At 34.8% G+C, this 20,390-nt stretch overlaps 1 protein-coding gene across 2 annotated transcripts in view; it reads left to right on the plus strand.

Moving 5' to 3' along the window:
* arhgdig (Rho GDP dissociation inhibitor gamma) overlaps nt 1–20,390 on the plus strand; it is a 55,321-nt gene that overhangs the window by 11,019 nt on the left and 23,912 nt on the right. For both annotated transcript variants that reach the window (NM_001423647.1, XM_087242373.1), the window contains exon 2: nt 13,451–13,627. In NM_001423647.1, the coding sequence (NP_001410576.1) occupies nt 13,456–13,627 (172 nt within the window). In that variant the 5' untranslated portion in view covers nt 13,451–13,455. The remainder of the gene's footprint in view (nt 1–13,450; nt 13,628–20,390) is intronic.

The following is a 20,390-nucleotide window of genomic DNA, read 5'->3' on the forward strand; positions in this document are numbered from 1 at the left end:
ATGAATCAGCCAAATTGTCTTTATTTACTGTCTGGTTTTTGGGTTAAACGGTGGCTCAGTGGTTAGCACTGTTGCCTCACAGTAAGAAGGTCGGTGGTTTGAGTCCCGGCTGGTCAGTTGGCCTTTCTGTGTGGAGTTTGCATGTTCTTCCCGTGTTGGTATATGTTTTCTCCAGATGTTTCAGTTTTCACCATAGTTCAAAGACATGCTCTATAGGTGAATCGAATCAACTAACTTGGCCTTAGTGTATGTGTGTGAATGCGAGAGTGTATGGGTGTTTCCCAGTACTGGGTTGCAGCTGAAAGTGCATCCACTGTGTAAACCATATGCTGGATAAGTTGGTGGTTCATTCCGCAGTGGCGACCCCTGATGAATAAAGAAACTAAGCCGAAGGAAAATTAATGAATGAATGTCTGGGTTTTCCTGACAAAATGAATTGATGCACTACAAGCAAAGATAATTTGTATCCCATTTCCGCTAGCCTTAAGCTGAAGTTGTCAGTCTTCTTCTTCTTCTCTTTAGTTTTTGCTTTACATTGGTCACAAATTGTGGCATGTGCTGTTCTTCAAATCTACGTTTTCAAAATCCTCCCCAAAAAAAAAAAAACTAAAGTGAGGCAGTCAAGCTGTGGTATCCCACCGTTTTGCTGTCTGTTACTTAATAACAGGTGTAAACAGTTTCTAATCTGAAGATGCAGCACACAATTGTTTGGAATGAAGAAGATGTACAAGACTTCTGCTTTGTTTGGGACCATTTTTATTGCAGGAACAGGCAATAAAACTAAAATGTGACCCTCTCAAGTAAGGCTGGGCGATATGGCAAAACTGCAATCTTGTTAAATATTTTCCATGTTGAATGATGACGATATATTTCGATCTAAGTTGTAAAGACTTAAAAAAGATTTTAAAAAGTACCCAAACAATGGCGGAAGCCATAAAAAATAGAGGGTCCATTAAATGGCATAACATTTTCAGCCAATTAATTTGTCGGTTGCCAGAATTTTGTATATCTTTAATATCAACACACTTTTAGATTCTCATTGTTGCACATATTTGCTGTGTGATTGGCTCTTAGATCAATATAGAGTAAAAAAGTCCAGATCTTATCATTGTTATTGACATAAATAAATCGCGATTCAATATAATATCGTTTATCAGCCCAGCCCTACTCTCAATACTCAAAAACACATTGTTTTTTGAACTGTTATACCTATAAAATCAGCATCTTATATGCAATCACACGCTGATATTCCAAAGAATTCTCATTTTTGCTAATGAAATATTACTTGCGGACTCCCTTTTATCAACACCACATACTGTACATGCCACTAATTAAGATTGTGGATGTGTGGATAGACACATAGATGGATGGATGAAAAGAAAGAAGGAAAGAAAGAAAGAAAGAAAGAAAGAAAGAAAGAAAGAAAGAAAGAAAGAAAGAAAGAAAGAAAGAAAGAAAGAAAGAAAGAAAGAAAGTGCTTAAATTGTGAATCGAGTTCCTGTAACAGATCGGGGTAACGGATCCAGCATGTTTAACGAGGATGTAGAGTTGTCGCGCACAAAAGTGAAGCGGGGGGCTTGGGGGTGTTGTCGCAGACAAAAGTGAAGAGGGTTTGGGAGTCGCGGTAGAAAGTTTAAGTGAACAGCGGATGGGGGAGGAGGGTGGTTGAGGAGGAGGATCAGTAAAATGAGGTGCCATATCAGATTTCAGAGGTGCCAGATCCGAATCCGGCACAAATTAAGCCCAGATAGATAGATAGATAGATAGATAGATAGATAGATAGATAGATAGATAGATAGATAGATAGATAGATAGATAGATAGATAGATAGATAGATAGATAGATAGATAGATAGATAGATAGATAGATAGATAATTCACTTATAGGTTGTCTTTAAAAAACTAAACTATATCATATTTAATCATAAGTAATTTTTAGCTTTCATAATTTAATTATTGGCTTGTTCTGATTGCTTTACAATAGACTTATTTTGTGCAATATTTTTCGAATATTAATTTTCTGCTTGCACGTTAACAGAACCGATGTACTATCATGCTATCGCAAAACCTTAGTTGCAACATTTACCAACAGTTGCTAATGCTGCTTTAACCATCTAATCTCATCCCAATATCATGACAAAATGTAAGTATTTTATGAAGTTGGAAATTTGTACTATTGGATTTCTAGGAAATATTGGTATTTGTTGTAAGAAGAGTAGAAACCTGTACACTTAAACCTTACTCTCGCAGACAGAGTATACTCAACTGCGAATGGACTGACACAGTTTCAATTTCAATTTACTCAAACTTCTATGATAAGCTGCTTTGACACAATCTACAGTACATTGTAAAAGCTCTATAGAATAAACATGAATTGAGCTGAATGAGTGTGTGAACAAAGCCAGAGCAGTTCTAGGCAGTGTGATTCCAGTGGAGTCAATGATATGAGAAGACCCACAAAACTAACCGGACTGACAGGTACAGGGGTTTCTTACTTCTATCTCTGCCGAATTGCTGGTGCTGACAAGCTAAGACCCCCTGTCGCCCAGCAGAGCTGCATCACGACTCAATGAGCCTCAGCTGCTGCTGCGCTGTGATGGATGGCTGCGCGTCAGAGACCTGACACATGTTTAAAAGAGTAAATCAATTAGATTGCATGTAGGAATAACTGAGATTTCAAAAAGCTGACAAGTTTGTGCACCTTGTAGAAAAAAGCAATATAAATAAGGAGGATGACATGCAGCATTGCACTGTCCTACATGCAGTCAGGTGTTCAGCTTTGGTTTCTCACATTACAGCTGTCTGATTAGCAATGCTGAAAATGTAATATGCCCTTTATTCCTGAACTCATTTTTTAAAATATTCATTCATAAATTAATTTTCCTTCGGCTTAGTCCCTTTATTCACCAGGGGTCGCCACAGCGGAATGAACCGCCATCTTATCCAGCATATATTTTACATAGCGGATGCCCTTCCAGCTGCAACCTACTACTGAGAAACACCCGTGCACACTCACATTCACACACATACACTAAGGCCAATTTAGTTTTTTCAATTTACCTATAGCAGTGTTTCTCAACCACGTTCCTGGAGGACCACAAACACTACAAGTTTTAGATGTCTCCTTTGTCTCACCCTTTATAGGCCTTTTAGTCTCTGCTAATGAGCTGATGATCAGAATCAGGTGTGTTTGGTTAACGGAGAATGTGCAGAAACATGGTTGAGAAGCATTGACCTATGGCACATGTCTTTGGACTTGTGGGGGAAACCAGAGAAAACCCACACGAGCATGGTGAGAACATGCAATCTCCACACAGAAAGGCTAACTGACACAGCCAAGGCTCGAACCAGCGACCTTCTTGCTGTGAGGCAATTTTACTACCCTCTGCACCACCGTTGATATATTTTTAAATGTATGTAAGTACATTTCACTGTATTACTGAAGTTCTGTTAGATTAAATTGAATCATTTAGACTTGTTGAACCTAGTTTTGTGTTTATATTTAGCTGTTTTTGACTTAATAATTTTCACATATTCATAGTGTGATTATTGTTTATAAATTAGTTGTCAGCTAAAAAGAAGCGTTAAGATCTCCCTGTGGTCTTTCGTTAAATGGTTTATTATTGAATCAAATTATTGATTATTGAAAGCATAAGAAAATTAGGTAAAATTAAATACATGTTTAATTTCTTTATTTAGTGAGGAAAAGTATAAAATTATTCATGTATTTTTATTGAAAAAAAGTCTGCAAAGTCTGTTAAAGCATATGCAATTCAAGAATTGTGCAGATTTCCGGCCCACTGTTTTTTTTTGTGTTAGTTTCTGACTTCAGAGGATCAGGGTTTACTGATATAAATCAAGCTCGACACTGCTTTCAGTTTGATTAACACAGAACAGCACATTTGAGAAAGTGGAGGAAGTGAGGGTTGCAGAGCAGTTGAAACACAATTTATCTTTCATTTGAAAGCAAAATGCCCTTATGGCACTACATACCATCATACATTAAACAGTCTGTGTTCCTATGGTCCTTTTTTAACATTTCAAGCTGGAATTATTTGTTGGTGTATATTAGGTGATGCATTTAGTGTGAATGCTGCAGATTTTGTATTCAGCACAGTATGCAGACTTCACCTGAAAGGCGTGATTTTTGACAACATGTACAGTGAACGTGCAGCTTTTTTAGCACTACTTTCTTTCACAAGGTGTCATCTGGGCTGAGGTTTTTGTAATTAAAATGTTATGAATTGTGTCTCCGCGATAGCCCAGAGGTTAGTGCACCAACATAAAGTGCAAAATTCTCCCTCACGTGGTTTTAAACCTTTATGATTGTTGAACACACAAGATATTTTGAAGAATGCCAGGAATCATCGACTTCCATAGTAGAAAAAAGGAAGTCAATGGATGCCAGAAACCAGCATTTTTTTTAAATCTTCTTTTGTGTTCAACAGAAGAAAGAAACTCAAATAGGTGAGTAATTAATGGCATGAATTATAATTTTGAATGAACTTTAGACTATTAAACGATGTAAGGCTATCTTTCACACTGGGACTATTATTGTGTGTTTATTACAGACGTTTAACACCTTGTAACTAAACAAAGGCTGATAATTTGAGTGTGCTCAGCAACACAGGAAACAGCAGGGATAAAAGTGTAATTTATGAATTTGTTTGTTTTTATGCCATGTTAAAAGCTGGCCAACCAATTAAATTTATTGGCACTGGAAATCACTTTTGTATTTAATATATTAAAAAAACATGTCAGAAAATGATGCCGGTTAGCATGAGCGATAAACATTCCAGTGTGCTTGAGGCATTAGTTTGGTTCATTCAGAAATATATGAACACAGCAGTTGCATTCAGATCAACACCAAAATGTTTGGTCCCTAAATTATTTAAATGAAAATACAACGAACTCTGGAGCAATGATGAAATATTAGTAAAGTCAACAGATTAACAGTCCAGTCTTTCTCACAATGTGTGATGAGTTATTACAAACGTTGAATGGCAAAGATGAAGTGAGGCAGCTTTTCGAAATTTAGTCGAACAAACATTTTAAAAGCATAGGTCCTAGTGGAAAATCCATCCATGCACATTAAAATATCATATAATATTTTATTTATACTATGACTGGGCGATATGGCAAAAAATCTTGCTAATTCTTTTCCATATTGAGCGATAGCGATATATATTTCAATATAAGTTGCAATGTAATATGTATTTATATAGCGCATTTATTGTGAATGGTCATACACCCAGAGCACTTCACAATCATGAGGGGGGTCTTTCCACACCACCACCAGTGTGCAGCATTCACTTGGATGATGCGACAGCAGCCACTGAACAACGGCACCAGTGCACTCACCACACACCTGCTACAGGTGGAGTGAAGAATCAGTGATAAAGCCAATTGGTGGATGGCAATGATTGGGACGCCATGATGGAGTGAGTTTGGCCACAAGAAGTGCCATGGGATTTTTAATGACCAAAGAGACCAAAGAGAGTCAGAACCTCGGTTTAACTCATCCGAAAGATGGTGCTCATTGACAGTATAGTGTCCCCTTTACTATACTGTGGCATTAGGACTCGCACAGACTGCAGGTTGAGCTTCCTGTGCAGGCCTCACTAACACCACTTTCAAACATCAACCTAGTTTTCCCATGTGGTCTTTCATTCAGGTACTGACCACGCTCAGCCCTGCTTAGCTCAGTGAGTAACCGGTCTTGGGTTGCAGAGTGATATGGCTGTGGCTATAAGTTGGTAATACTTTCAGCTTTAAAAGAGTATCACAACAATGAATGAAACCACAAAGATTAGTTGCTTCATTACATAACATTTTAAAGTGTTGTTTATTAACAAAAACAGATTTTTTTAGCAGATTATGATTTTTTTATAATAATAAATTATATACTAATGATATACTAATGATGTAATGATATAAAATATCTATAATATATTTTCTGTCATTGACAGCATATGCTGTATACAATAGACAAACAAAAATATACTTATTGCATTTTTTAAAATAATTACAGAAATATTTAAATAAAAATAAATACAATAATAAATAAATATAGTAAATAACTAAAAATAGTCATCATTAAAGTAAAACGCAGTTTATTTCGCTTATACACCCCTCTTACGATACCACCGCTCTTCAATTTCATCCCCCCCCCCACCACCACCACCACCACCACCACCACCATCACCACCACCATAATCGGATAAAAAAATATCCAGAGCTTATTATTGTTATCGACATAATCTTTATTGTGATTTTATATTTTATGATTTATCAGCCCAGCCCTACATTATGCTCAAACTTATAGAGAGAAGAAAGCTACTGTTCAAAGCCATATTTATCCATCCTGACAAATAACTATCCTATAAGGATCGGACCAATTAAAAGAGAGTTTACCTGCTTTTTAAATTTGGGTTTATTTAGGATTATTCCATTGTGGAAGTGAACTGAACCAAAAAGGAAACAGCAGCTTAAATGCCCATTTCGCAACAAAACAAACAACCAGCAGGAGCAAAGAGTTCAAGTGATCTTTGGAAACCCTATTGGGCCTTCATCTGTTTGTCTTCTGAAGGTCCACTGAATATTTGGATGTGCATCTGTTGTGTGTTGAGTATGAAAGACTGCGGTTTGTCAGCCTTATTTGCTCATTCACACTCCACCTCATTAGCTGTGCACTGAAACCTGCAGTACGCCATCAGATGAAAACCAGCATGCTATCCATCACAATGTAGCCAGGCATTTAACTGCTTCTGCTGATCAAAGCCATCCCATGCATGTTGCCTTTGAAGCAGAGATCCTGCGCCACACGTATTTCACTCAGAAATTATGTCTCCCGAGGGCGGGGGAGGCCAATTAAAAAAGCTTGTCAGATTTTTCAAAGTATTATTATTGCTATTTAACACGGCTGAGCAAGGGTAATTACTGCCATTCTTCTCTTTGCTAATAAAAATGACCTCTCACTTTGAGAGGCTCCGCTAGAGTCTCTAATGTTTCTTAGCGCTGCACTTCTCAGTTGGTGGGTCGGGGCTAAAAAATCTGAAAACAAGAGGAAAAAAGCTTGTTGCTGCAAATTATTGGTGCTACAATATATCAAGTTAGTTATTATAATTAAAATTGTTTAAATACATGGGTATTTGTCCCAATCAGTGGGGACAGAAGTGCAAGAGTAATGTAACAGTCCTGTTGTGTAGGCAGATTCATGATTTTTTTTTGTGTGTGTGTGGTTCAAGTTCAAATATAGATTTAAACTTCTAAATATAGAAAGCCTCTCAAATTTAATGTTTTTTTTCTTAACCATCTGCGTTATTAAATAATAAATTTTTAATAATAAATACAATTTTGTGTACAAGAGTATCATACCCTAAAATGTCAACGCTAAAATGGGAGTTAGCATTGTGTAATGTGTGTATGTGTGAGTGTTGTCACATTCGTCCCTACAAACATATATGATTGTACATAGGTAGGATAACAAATAAATAACAAACTATCTTTAATGTTTATTCTTTGCTGTAAATTTTAGCTTTTTATTTTGTTAGACCGCACAAATGTTCATTTATCATTTGTCAACCCAGGCTCCTTCTGGAAACATATCTCTATATACATTTCTTTTTTTTTTTGGCAGTTTTTGTTTTCACAAATCCACCAGAGTCGGCTGTGTAGGCTTTTAGAGATCTCAAATTTCCCTCACGAGTGCCATTCATGCCTGTTGTTGTTGCGTAAATGAGGCCACAGTTGACTAACCTAATGACTGACTGACTGACCGATCTCTTGACCACCCCTCTCCTTCCCTAAACCCAACCAATAGTGTTTTCAAAAGCACAGATTGACCCGCCCACGCAAAATGTGTAAAATGTGCATGCAAAATATGTACTTTTAATATCCTAATAATATCCTAATATCTTAATAATAGGCAGTCAAAATCCACTATTAATAGTGAGAATTGGTACTTAAACTCAAATGTACCCAAAAATCGTTAAAATGCTAAAATTTTTTAATTCTAGTAGCAGATTTTTAAAGTAATTTTTATGTTTTTGCACATAAAAATGACTTTAAAATCTGTTGCTAAAATCAATTAATATTGTTTATCATTTTATTAATTAATGATGATACTTATTAATCATTGAAATGCCTTCATTTGATGTTTTTTTTTGTTCATTTCAAAATCTGCAAATCTGCAAATCTGTTTGTTTGCAGACATTAAGAGGAGATCAGTGATGTCTGCTGCTTTAATGTGGAATATTAATATGTATAAGATCACATCACAGTTTTGCCATGCCATCATCATGAAACCCTGCCCTTTTCCCTAAAACACTATGGAAATGTAGCCTTAAGTGCAATCCCTGACTATATAGTGCATTTCACTTGCAATTTGCAGTGACGATCTTGGCTTTGGCTCATAAATATGCTTTAAATTGCCCAATTATATCCAGCCATTTATTCAGTGTGACCAGGCCTCCCTGTAGTGAATCTCAGCTCCGGGGGATTTGATTTGTGTCTTCGGTGTGCAAGATATTTAATTGGCCTGCATTTTTTACAATATTTAAGCTGTAATTGCACAAAGATAATTAACCAAATAGCCTTATTACACATTGGATAATAGTCCGAAGGACAGCCGTGTTGAAAGTATGGCCACACTTGAATAAAATATCATAACAAACCCGGCTGTCGATTAAAACACATTTATGCATAGCCAAATTTCCCTTCTCGCACTTCATTACCACATTCATCTGTACACATTCAGATTGTTTATTTCTCTCTAATTAGTAGGTTAATTGGCTCACTCTGTCTTATGCAGTTACAATATGGTGTATGTTTCAACAGCATTTCGCACCTGGAAATTGCACAGCTTCCTCGTGAAATGGAATCTCACCCACTTGTCCTTGCTCAAATTATCTTCCTAGATGGAGTGTGGTTTTTATTCGCAGGTTCAATTTATGTAGAAATACCGAATTCATTCCCGCAGCTTTTTGTTGGAGGAAATTGGCTCCTCATTTTATATACAGCAGCAGACCTTGAGCTACTGCTATCTAATGCAAAAGGAGATGGTGGTCTATTTTTATTAGATGGTATAAGCGAAAATCGCTCTTATAAAACTAATGGCGTATTAGAGAGTGACCCTCAAAAACACCCTATCGATTCCATCAGATCAGATTTTATGGCCACGTGTGCTTCCATTATTGCATTTGCCTTGGCATTACAGCACTTAGAGTTTTTGTTCTGCTTTTTTAATACAAGGAAGGTTCATTGTCAGTCTGGATAGTCACTGGAGAGAAGGATGCAAGCATGTTTCTGCCGAGGAAAAGCAGGCCCGGATCGGCCGGGGAGATATGTCTTTCTCTGTTTCATTCTCAGCTCTGTTCAGAAACATCTGCTCTCTGAGGAGCTTCCCTTGTTCTCACACTAGTGAAAGTCATGATGTCATCTTTAGAAGCTGGTTCTCATTCTTTTGTTGTTTAAATCTTTTTAAGTATTAGATGCACTTCTTTTATTATCCACCTTGAAGGGCATCTATAAGGAAAATCTTCTTTTGGGAGCTGTTTGGACAGAACTATGTGTAGGTATAGTGTGTTCACAGTCATATTGGAGTGATAGAAACACAATAAGTCTCTTTTTTAAATTTCCTGACATTAAAACTGGATCCAAAGGCCCATCGCAACATAACACAGGAGTGCAATTTCCCCGCCCACTGAATTGATTGACAGCTGGGTATTAAGATGTTTCTGTAGTAACGTGTATAATCTGTTCAGCTCTCTGTGATCATCAATCATCACCAAATGTAATCTAGAATGAATTTTTCAAGTTTAAAACGTTTGTAAAACGGTGCATGTTTGTAAGGAATTACAGCGATTTTACCATCTTTATCACCACAGCTGCATGTCAGTACAATAATAAAAGGTTTGGGGACATTAAATCTGGTTTATTTTGTATATGAACATAACGGATATCCAGCAGTGCATATTAATGCGTATCCTGTCACATTTGCCCTTTAAAAACAGTGCAAGGTTAAATGCAAGCGGTGTGTATGTGTGTCCGCTGTGTGTGTTTGTGCGTGATTTTTGTAACGACATTGTGTGTGACTCATTGTTGCAACTCCACAACAAATACATCAAATAATCATTATATAAGTTCTTACTGTAGTATTTCTCACAAACGTTACTTGAGATCTGCTTCCTTCATGTCTGTCACTGTGCTGTTTATCTGACGCAGAGATAAAGGCACACTCTGACAGGCACTTGAAAACGCTTGGTGGGGAAAACTAGCATTAAAGGCTTAGGCAACAAAAACAACTACATTGTGTTCAGAGCAGAGAATTGTAATGTTCTGGAAGGTATAATAAATAATCTGATGGATGTTTTAAGCTGAAACTTTACAGACACATTCTGGAGACACAAAAGTCTTACATTTCGAAAAAAAAGTAAAATTGGTGCCCCTTAAAGAGAAATATGTTCTTATAATTTTCTCACACTCATGCGGTTTTTAACTTTTCTAAAATTTCTTTGTTCTGTTAAACATAAAACAAGATATTCTAAAAAACTGGATATAGATATCCACACTAAAAATACTATGAAAGTCAATGGCTGTTTTCACCAACATTCCTTATTATATCTTTTTTTTTTTTTTTATTCATCGCTGGGTGGCACGGTGGCTCAGTGGTTAGCACTGTTGCCTCACAGCAAGATTGGTCATTGCATGTTTGCATGTTCTTCCCGTGTTCGTGTGGGTTTCCCTTTGGGTCCTCTGGTTTCCCCCACAGTCCAAAGACATGCAGTGTAGGTGAACTGAATAAACTAAATTGGCCATAGTGTATAGGTGTGTGTGTATGTGTGTGAGTGAACGTGAGAGTGTATGAATGTTTCCCAGTACTTGGTTGCACCTGGAAGGGCATCCGCTGTGTAAAACATGTGTCGGAATAGTTAGTGGTTCATTTTGCTTTGTCGATCCCTGATAAATAAGGGCCTAAGCCGAAGGACAAGGAATGAATGAATGTTCATCAGTAGAAAGGCTCGGAAAAAAGATGAGTAAATAAATAAAAAGATAAGTAAATAAATAAAAAAAAGTTATTGAAAATGGTTATTCATTTCTGGGTGAGCTATCCCTTTAAAAAAAAATATTTATTTAGTATTTTTGTTGCCTTTTTGTCATGATTTTTAATGTTTTTGGTCCAATAATTAATTAACACATTAGTGAATCACATGGAAAATTTGATTTAATGTGAAAGAAAAATGCAAGTTTCAATCATCAGGCATCAGAACATACAAAGATGTTGGGACTTTTATAATGTGTCTTCTGTTCAATCAAATTCAGTGGTAACCTTTTCTGTCATTGTTTTTTGTATAATTTTACACTAAGGGAATGGGCTGTATATTATTTACATTAATGTTATGTGTTGTTATTTTAAATTAGAATAAATTTAGAGCTTATGAAAAAATGAAAGAGCCTACATGACAATGTCAAACTGAGCAGAACTGCGACTGCAATATGGTGTAATTTACATTGCCCAATGTGTGACTGACAACGAAAACAAACAGGAATATTTATTGTGCCTGGAGAAGAAACAGCATGTAAAATACTGGCTACACAGAGAAACATATCACTCCATGGTGCTAGCAAGGCTCGATTTATAAAAAAACAAAACAAACAACAACAACAATTTCCTGAAATTTGTGAAATGATTCTCTTTGATCATATGTATTTATTAGTGAGTGTATTCATTCAAAAAAACTTGTGCTACTAATGTATGCCTCTGTTTGGCTCATACATTCAACATAAGCTCATACATTCAACATAAATATGTGTGATGTAATGCTCAGCACTGGAAAAAAAAACTGAAAAAGACTCTGAAACTTGACTGTTGAATCTAGAATCTACAAAAACCTACTGGGAGCAGTTTGCTAGTAATTACTGTAAATCAATTACAGCAAAAATATTGTATTCCTACAGTAAAATACAGTTCACACTACAGTTAAATACTGTGTAATTTACATCAGTGTGAAGCAAATTGGCATCGGCACTTTAACAATGAGAATAATAGTAAATTAATTGTGCAATTTAATGTAATTTTTTGCAGCTTGAATCTGTTGGACAGTTTTGTTGGCCTCGGATTGTGATCAGTGCCAAATGTATGTCCCTATCAATCAATGAATCAAAACAAAATGTCATTAGAGGCTGATACAGATCGGCGGACAATCGGTTTTAACATTAGCATCCCTACAATTCCCAAATCACTACTTCAAATGGAAACACAGCTTTTATGTGCAAAACTGCAAGCCTTAGAGAACGAGTAGAAACTAAAACAGCCTGTATAATATTGAATTCAACCTCCTGAGGTTGGCAATTTATATTCTGAAGGTTAAGAGTTTTGGGCCCCATTTTATTTCCTATTTGTTGGAAACGGCAGCATATTTTGCTGTGCAACCCCTATGCGAGACTGCTTCTCTAGGGGAGTTATTTGGACGTTACGATTCAGCTCTCTTAATTCATATGACAAATTGTTGTCCCTGTTCTGGGTCTCCTGCATAGAGAGCAGTTTTCTGGGTCTTTATTTTGCTCTGTTTCTCCAAGGAGCAATACCTCAGCTGTCTGCTCATGATAGTCTCCAGTAATTATTAGCTGTTGCGCTGAAACGCTGTGTTGGTCTGACAATTAATGCACGTTTTTCAATGTCTGACATGTGGATGAAATAAAGAAAGCACTGATTTATTTAATAGATCTGCTACCTCTTTAATAGTTGCTCTTTCTGCTGTATTATTTACCAGACAGTGGGCATTTACTTCAATCTCTCAAATGAGATACATAGAAGTAAATGATCAGCGTTGAGCACATTGTTCTGCTAGATGTGAGGATTATAACCAATGACTCAGAATATTAGGTGAGGTAAATGTGCAAATCTCTTGTGTCTTAACAATATAAGCCAATCTGAATGAGTTTGTGGTTCAAAAATGTGTGTGAGGAGGAAAAACAACAGGAAATACATCAAGTCTGCCTTTTATTGGAGCAATATTCATCTGTCAAACAAATAAAACAATCACATTGAACATCACAAACCATATCATTTTATAACAAATCATAGATTATTTCACACTTAGTAGTTCAATATATGGACATTTCATGTTTTTTTTTTTTTTTTTTTTTTTTTGGTAAAAAACTATTTGAGTCTAAAAAACCAATAAAGCTACATTAAATAAAGTAAACTTAAGGATTTAATTCAAACCCAGAAATGTAATCATCTAAAAATCATTTACTACAGCTGATTGTAAATAGGAAGTAAGTTGTTCCATGTCTGTTGTAAAATCCTGATGAAATTGGCATCACTATGTGAAGATGCTTGCGAATGTTCTTTTAAACAAGTAACTGAATATTTATTTAACTATAATGTTGTGCTATCGACTGCAACTAGACATTTCTAAAAGCTTTCCTCCCTCTTTTTTTCTCAGGCATAATGGCTGATAAAGAGAAGGACGTGCCAGTGGTTGAGGATGAAGATGAGCCAGATCTGAACTACCAGCCTCCAGCACAGAAGAGCCTTCAGGAGATCCAGGAAATGGACAAGGATGACGAAAGCCTGACTAAGTACAAGCAAACCCTCCTGGGCTCAGGACCTGTGGTGGCAGGTTGGTTCACTATCACTAAAAAACAGGACCTTTTGACATTCATTTGCTGTCTGTGCACATTATTTAGGATATTTTATTTGTCGGAACGCAAGTTACACCAAAATTGCATTAGTGTATAAACAAAGTAACTTTAAGACAGCATTTCTCAATCCTGGTCTTCACACATCTTACTTAACACACCTGATTTAGATAACCAGCTTGTTAGGAAGTTTATTGCACCCTATAGTCCATTCCTCATCATTACTCTTGGTAAAGTCTAGATCAGATACGCAGCCGGCCAGAAGTGTGATATGCACATCAATATAGCAGCATTTTTTATAACACTATAACAATAATTAATATTTTTACAGTACTGTCACAGTTGGTTTAGGGTTGGGGTAGTGGTAGGAGTTAAAAAAAAAATGTATTGGGTAATTTCATAAAAAGCATACATAATGCTCGATACAACTACTGTTTTTACAATACTATTACGGTTTGGTTTAGGATGGCGGGTGGGGGTAGACGTTAATAAAATACAATAAATGGGAAATTTTATAAATGATATAAATAATTCTTGTTAACTTCCTGCCGCAGAAATATCTGAACTAGCAACAACCATTACTCCTCTACCTGAGCACAAGAAACCTTTATTTCACTTCAGAACATTTGTTCACAGATTTACACAATGACATTGCCTGAAGAGCCTTCTTAACTAGAGAAGCGTAACACAATGTACTGCTGTAAATAAATATCATATTTTCCAAAAATGTTCTTAAAGCTTATGATTCAATTTCATATTTGATATCACCTGACATCAAATGTCTCATGGAGCTTTGATTTCTATTTAATTAAATTTATTATTCAGCCATATTGCACTTTTTCACATTCATAAGCATACAAATGCACTGTAAAAAACTGAAGGAAACTCGAACAGGCTTGGAACAAGTGGAAAGTGATTAAATGATGACAGAATTTTCATTTCTGTGTGAACTATCCCTTTAAATGGCAGATCTGTTGCCAACATCAATAATAAAACATAACCATTGTTTTGCACCAAATCAACATATTTCTGATGATTCTGAAGAATTATGTGACACAAAAGACTGGAGTAATGAGGGTAAAAAAAATCACAGATATTAAGGTCATATTAATACTGCATTTTATTTGTAATGTGCTTTTCTTAAACCCAAAACACTACAATAGAAGATGTTAAACAAGTAAACTGATATTCAAAATTGAAAGGTACAAAAAACTAAACCATCAATACAGTTTTTAAAATATAGCGCACATAAATTAATTTAACGTTGTGTTAATATTTCACAATATTTTACTGTGCTTTTGATCAAACAAATGCAGCCTTTTTTAGAGACTTTTTATAACAAAAATAAATAAATGTCATTAGCCAAATGAACTTTACAATATTTGCTAGCATTAGTAGTGAATCAACACTATATTATAATTATATTATATTGCTTAGATTTTATATAAAAATAATAACTTCTTATTGATATTCTACATTTATACACAAATAATGAAGTCTACAAAACTGAATTAAATGTGGTTTATTGGGTAAATGTATGTGTGTTCTCTCAACGGGAGTCTCTCCCTTCTCTTCCTACTGTCTAGACTGATCCAGATCCCTCAGGGACTGCAGTCTTGGTTCAAAGCCCCCAAACAATAATCTCTTAGCTCGGAGAAAGACAGTGAAGGTTGGCGATCGCTTAGTTTGATTTTAACTGCATTGTTGTTTAGTGAAACACGAAACATGAATTATGATTCCACTCACTGCATAATGCTGGATAATTTACGTTTGATATTCTGTTCCCGCTGCACGATGCATTAATTATAAGATCAGTTATTGTATTTCTCGCTCTGTTATTGAGCGAAACAGCTCTCCACGAGTGAGTTGTTTCTGTGATATTATGATCAAAGCCCAGCAATCCTAATTTCTTTTGCCACAGGGAAAACCCAAGTATACACTTGAAATCCTTTAAGTGTGAACTGGCAATACTTTTGCTGATACGGTGTTCCTGCAGGCATTAAAGACAGATTAATTTCTTCTTGACTCACGGGGCTTAAGAATGTTTGATTTAGATATGATTTAATTTTCTGGTGAGAATCAATCAACTGCAGTCTTTTCTTTTCTTTTTCCGCCATTCAAATGCACAAATATCATTGAGTCCTCCATTTCATAAATGATTCATCTTTGTTTTGTTAGTTATGGCCAGGTTAATAATAGCTTTCACTCAATATCCTGGAATACAAATGGCAGCCTGTGCTGGTATTTTTAAAGCGTTTTGTGTTTCAGTGTAATGACCCACAGATCTGCTTACAGAGCACGATCATGATGACCAATCAGAGAAAGGCAGCAAGCTGAATCTTCCTTCGCCTCTTGAGAGCAATAGTACCCTTCCTTATAGCCTTATTTGCCATATTGTGTATGCAAAACAAACTGTGGCATAATTTACTCACCATCATGTCATTCCAAACCTGCACATAAAGATTTTATGCTATTAGAATACTACATGACCTGACAAATAATAACTAGACTTCTAGTTGATCATTGGGAAAAGTGACAGAAGGTAGATTTTTCCGATGAATCATCTGTTGAACTACATCCTGATCATCACAGATCCTGCAGAAGACCTATTGGAACTCAAGACTCTTCCCACAATCAGTCAAGTTTGGTGAAGGACAAATATAAGTAGTTAATGGCTAAAATATTAAATGTCTTCGATATACATTTGCTGAATTATCAAGTTGGGTAAAAATGGCCATTTCCACTTGATTTTTAGAGAGAACATTTAGAAAAAAGGCACCAACAACATGTTTTACATCAACATTTAGTGAAATCTGTTGATTTTAGCAACCGATTATTCATTAAGTGCCAGTTATAACAAAATGGATGACAAAAAGCAAGTTTTTTTTATTATTATTAGTACTATAAGTTTGCATACCTATAAATAAAGAAGTCTCTAACTATCTCTTAATATCCTAAATTTTTCTTTTTGGTGTATTTTAAGCCCCTATATAGTTAATTTCCAGAGATATAGGCACTTTAATGTAGCTCCAAGTATCAGTTATTAAATTAATACAGATTAATTCAGTGGTCAAAAACAATAATAATCACAAAAGTCATAACAATTGCATACAACATACCTGTCTGAGTGTCATTAATTTCTGTATGTTTCATTTTAACAATCAAATGATAATAATCAGTGCGTTAATAAAGATGTTGTCATTCTGTGCTCCATGGAGAAGAAATATGGGTCACAAGGGTGAACTAAACCCTTACTAAACTCTCACTGGGACTGAAAACACTTGGAACATGAAGGAGGCTTGTCTTGACATCCATTAATTTGCTGTAAGATTTTCTCAGATATAACAGTGGGATTGTGCCAGGGTGATCAGTCATGTTTGGTGCTTTTGGTCCCCGGTGTGCAGTTTTGCGAGTGTGCAGGCCTGCGGCTGGTGGCAGCACTTGTAGCCATCAGTGGATGATTAACTGTAGTTGCCATTTTTAAAATCAGCCCACCCAGCATCAGTAACACTGCATCAATGAGAACCGTCTAACTATTTGTTATGTGCAGTTTTAGTCCACTAGCTCGTTCTTGGCCATACAGAAATAATTATTCAGTTAAAATTAAGCTAGTCATCTGCCTTGCATTGTTGCCCTGCTTATATATGGTTATTCGCATGTGTAATTCTCACCCTTAGGTTGTTTGAAGACTGTATATTGTGTTTTTTCCCCTATAGAAAACACAGAAGAAGAATTTTGAGAATATTTTCACTTAAAGGGATAGTTCACCCAAAAAATATAATACTGTCATGTTTCATTTGATGTTCATTAATGTCTACCAAGATCTCGCCTGCACTGATGGTCTTGTGTCTCCTGTCTTATCACAATGAGTGATGAAATAAGTATTTTTTAAATATAATATAAAGAACACCTACTAGTTTCTCTGACTTGGCAAAAAAAAAAAAAAAATAGAAAAAGAAAAAACGACTTAACTTGTAAGAAAAAAAATGAATTGTGAATTTTATTAATTTTTAATTTAAGTTCTTTTTGTTTTTCTAAGAAAGAAATCAGTGTCAAAATAAATGTTTAATGTATTTACATGAGCATGTGCATTGTTATAATCAAGTTAAAAACTTGCACGTATACACACTTTAATTTTGTAAATTGTAATTTTGACAATTATGACCCATAAGAAGACCAGTTTGAGTTTCTGTTAATTGTATACCCCAAAACTTTTAATATGGCATGTTACAAATAATTTGTTACAAGATTATTCTGTGATACCTTAATATCTTTTTATTTATTTATTTTGTTTTTACAGAATTGTTTTTGCGCTTAAAAATATTCTGTCGGACCAAGGGGGCCAAGTCAGAGCACTCACTCTGGTCCCTTGAGCTCTGCTGGTTAGGGAAATTCCTAATCGAACCAAAACAATCCATTCCATTACAATTGCTTAAGATTGGCAACCAAAATTCGGGACATTGCAACCTGCAGAACCTGGGTAGTTTAAAAAATAATATATATATATATATATATATATATATATATATATATATATATATATATATATATATATATATATATATATATATTCTGTCTATGTTATATATTATAACAGAAGCATTTAGATAAATCTTCCTTGTCGTCTGAAAAAAGAAGTGCATATAAGTGCATACAACACCAGTGTGAGTGAATAATTGCAAAATTAAATTTTTTTAAGTGAAATATCTTGTTTAAAAGTAAATGTCACTTAGCAGTTTGTTTAACAAATCCGCTTAATTGCTTTATAAGACTCTAAATACAGGGTTTGGGCGTTTGTTCTCTTTTTGAAACTTGACAGACATCATCACAATGCACCATTGTTTTATAGAAAAGCTTTTTTTAAAATGACCTTTTCTATTCCAGCATAGAGATTTTGTAATGACAAGAAATGACAGACTGTTGATTTTTGGATGAACAGCTTTTTTAAGAGGCATGGCAGGAGCTGTATTAGTATTAAATGTGCTGAGACTGCATGCTGGGGTCACTAACATGCAGAGCCTCTATGTCCAGCTAAGCCCTGACAGCCCAGATCCATTTCTATAATGCCCAGACCTCTTATATACATCAGAAATAGGGAGTGAATATGTAGCGGTTCATTAGCAGCACTGACTGACAACACTTAAATGGCTCCTTATCTTAAAATGAAGGAGGTTATGTTTGTGAGTAGCACTGCAGCTCTTTTGCAGAACCCAGTGAGCTGCATTTTAAAATGTTTGGCTTGTCTGACATGGAGTCTGTTTCAATGATGGGCAACCCAATTATGCTGAATTTTTTTATGAAACCACTTTTGGCCAAATTGTGAGGCAACTTGTTCATAAAAACAGCAATCATGAATTAATTTCTTGATGAATATTGTATATCCAATATGGTAGCCATGGTGAGTTTTTAATCAAATATATTTGTTCAGTACCATAAAGTATTAATAATAACACTGGTGCAATTAAAAAGTGGTTTTATATGCTTAATTTTTAAAAGATAAGACTGCTTATCGTACTTCGGGAATACGAACGACTAGATTTCGTACAGGAATAACAGCACAATCTGTGCATTAGAATAATATTTTTTATTTACTTTCCTTGGTGATGACATAAGGATGACATCTGTATTTTTAGCTGGGTAAGGCTTAAATTAAAATGATGTTTTGGAATGAAGTGAAGAGTTTGTCAAAGGTTTACGAGAACGGAAAGGCTACAGTGCTTCACATTTTCTTCAGAAATTTCAGATTAAAAACTGGACAAAAGGGGGATTGGATTACTTTTTGGCGAAACATATATATATATATATATATATATATATATATATATATATATATATATATATATATACATATATACATATATACATATATACATATATATATATATATATATATATATATATATATATATATATATATATATATATATATATATATACATATATATATATATATATATATATATATATATATATATATATACATATATATATATACATATATATATATATATATATATATATATATACATATATATATATATATATATATATATATATATATATATATATATATATATATATATATATATATATATATGTATATATATAGTTTTTATTACTCATTTATGAATAGAAATTTTTTTTTATACAGATTTTTTTTCTAATTAAAAAAAAATAACAATAAAAACCTGCCTATCTCTTATTTCATGGCAGACCTGCTTGGACAAATACATCACATCCATTAGGCTGGTCACATACGGTCTAGTCTTAGGAGTTAAAATGTTTTAATGGATCCACAGATCAAATCTGATCCGAATTTTCTGCACACGGAGATATTCGGAACTCCACGCAGCTCCAGGACTACTCTCTACTGGAAATGAATGACTTTCAATCTGTCGTTTGTTGTGTGCAGTGGAAAGGCAGCTGTACTGTTGAAAATATTGCCACCGTTGAAGACAAAGGAGGTATTTTGATGAAATTCGGACAGAATTAATTGTGCTTTAATTTTTTTGATACACAGTGTTATATTGTTTTATTAGCGCAACAACATCAAATCAGTTTTACACCAAATTTGTAATTTTTATATGAATTTTATTCAATTATTTTATTCAGTTTCATCCTTGCATCCTGCAGTTTCATCATTATGTTAGCATTAGGTATGGGCCAGTATAAGACTGCTCTGAAATATATTCTTTTTAAATGTCTGGGTAAAAACAGCAACCTTTTCCCAAATGAACACAAATA

This window comes from Danio rerio, chromosome 3 (genome assembly GCF_052040795.2).
Source record: "Danio rerio strain M-AB ecotype USA chromosome 3, GRCz13ab, whole genome shotgun sequence".
NCBI lineage: Eukaryota > Metazoa > Chordata > Actinopteri > Cypriniformes > Danionidae > Danio > Danio rerio.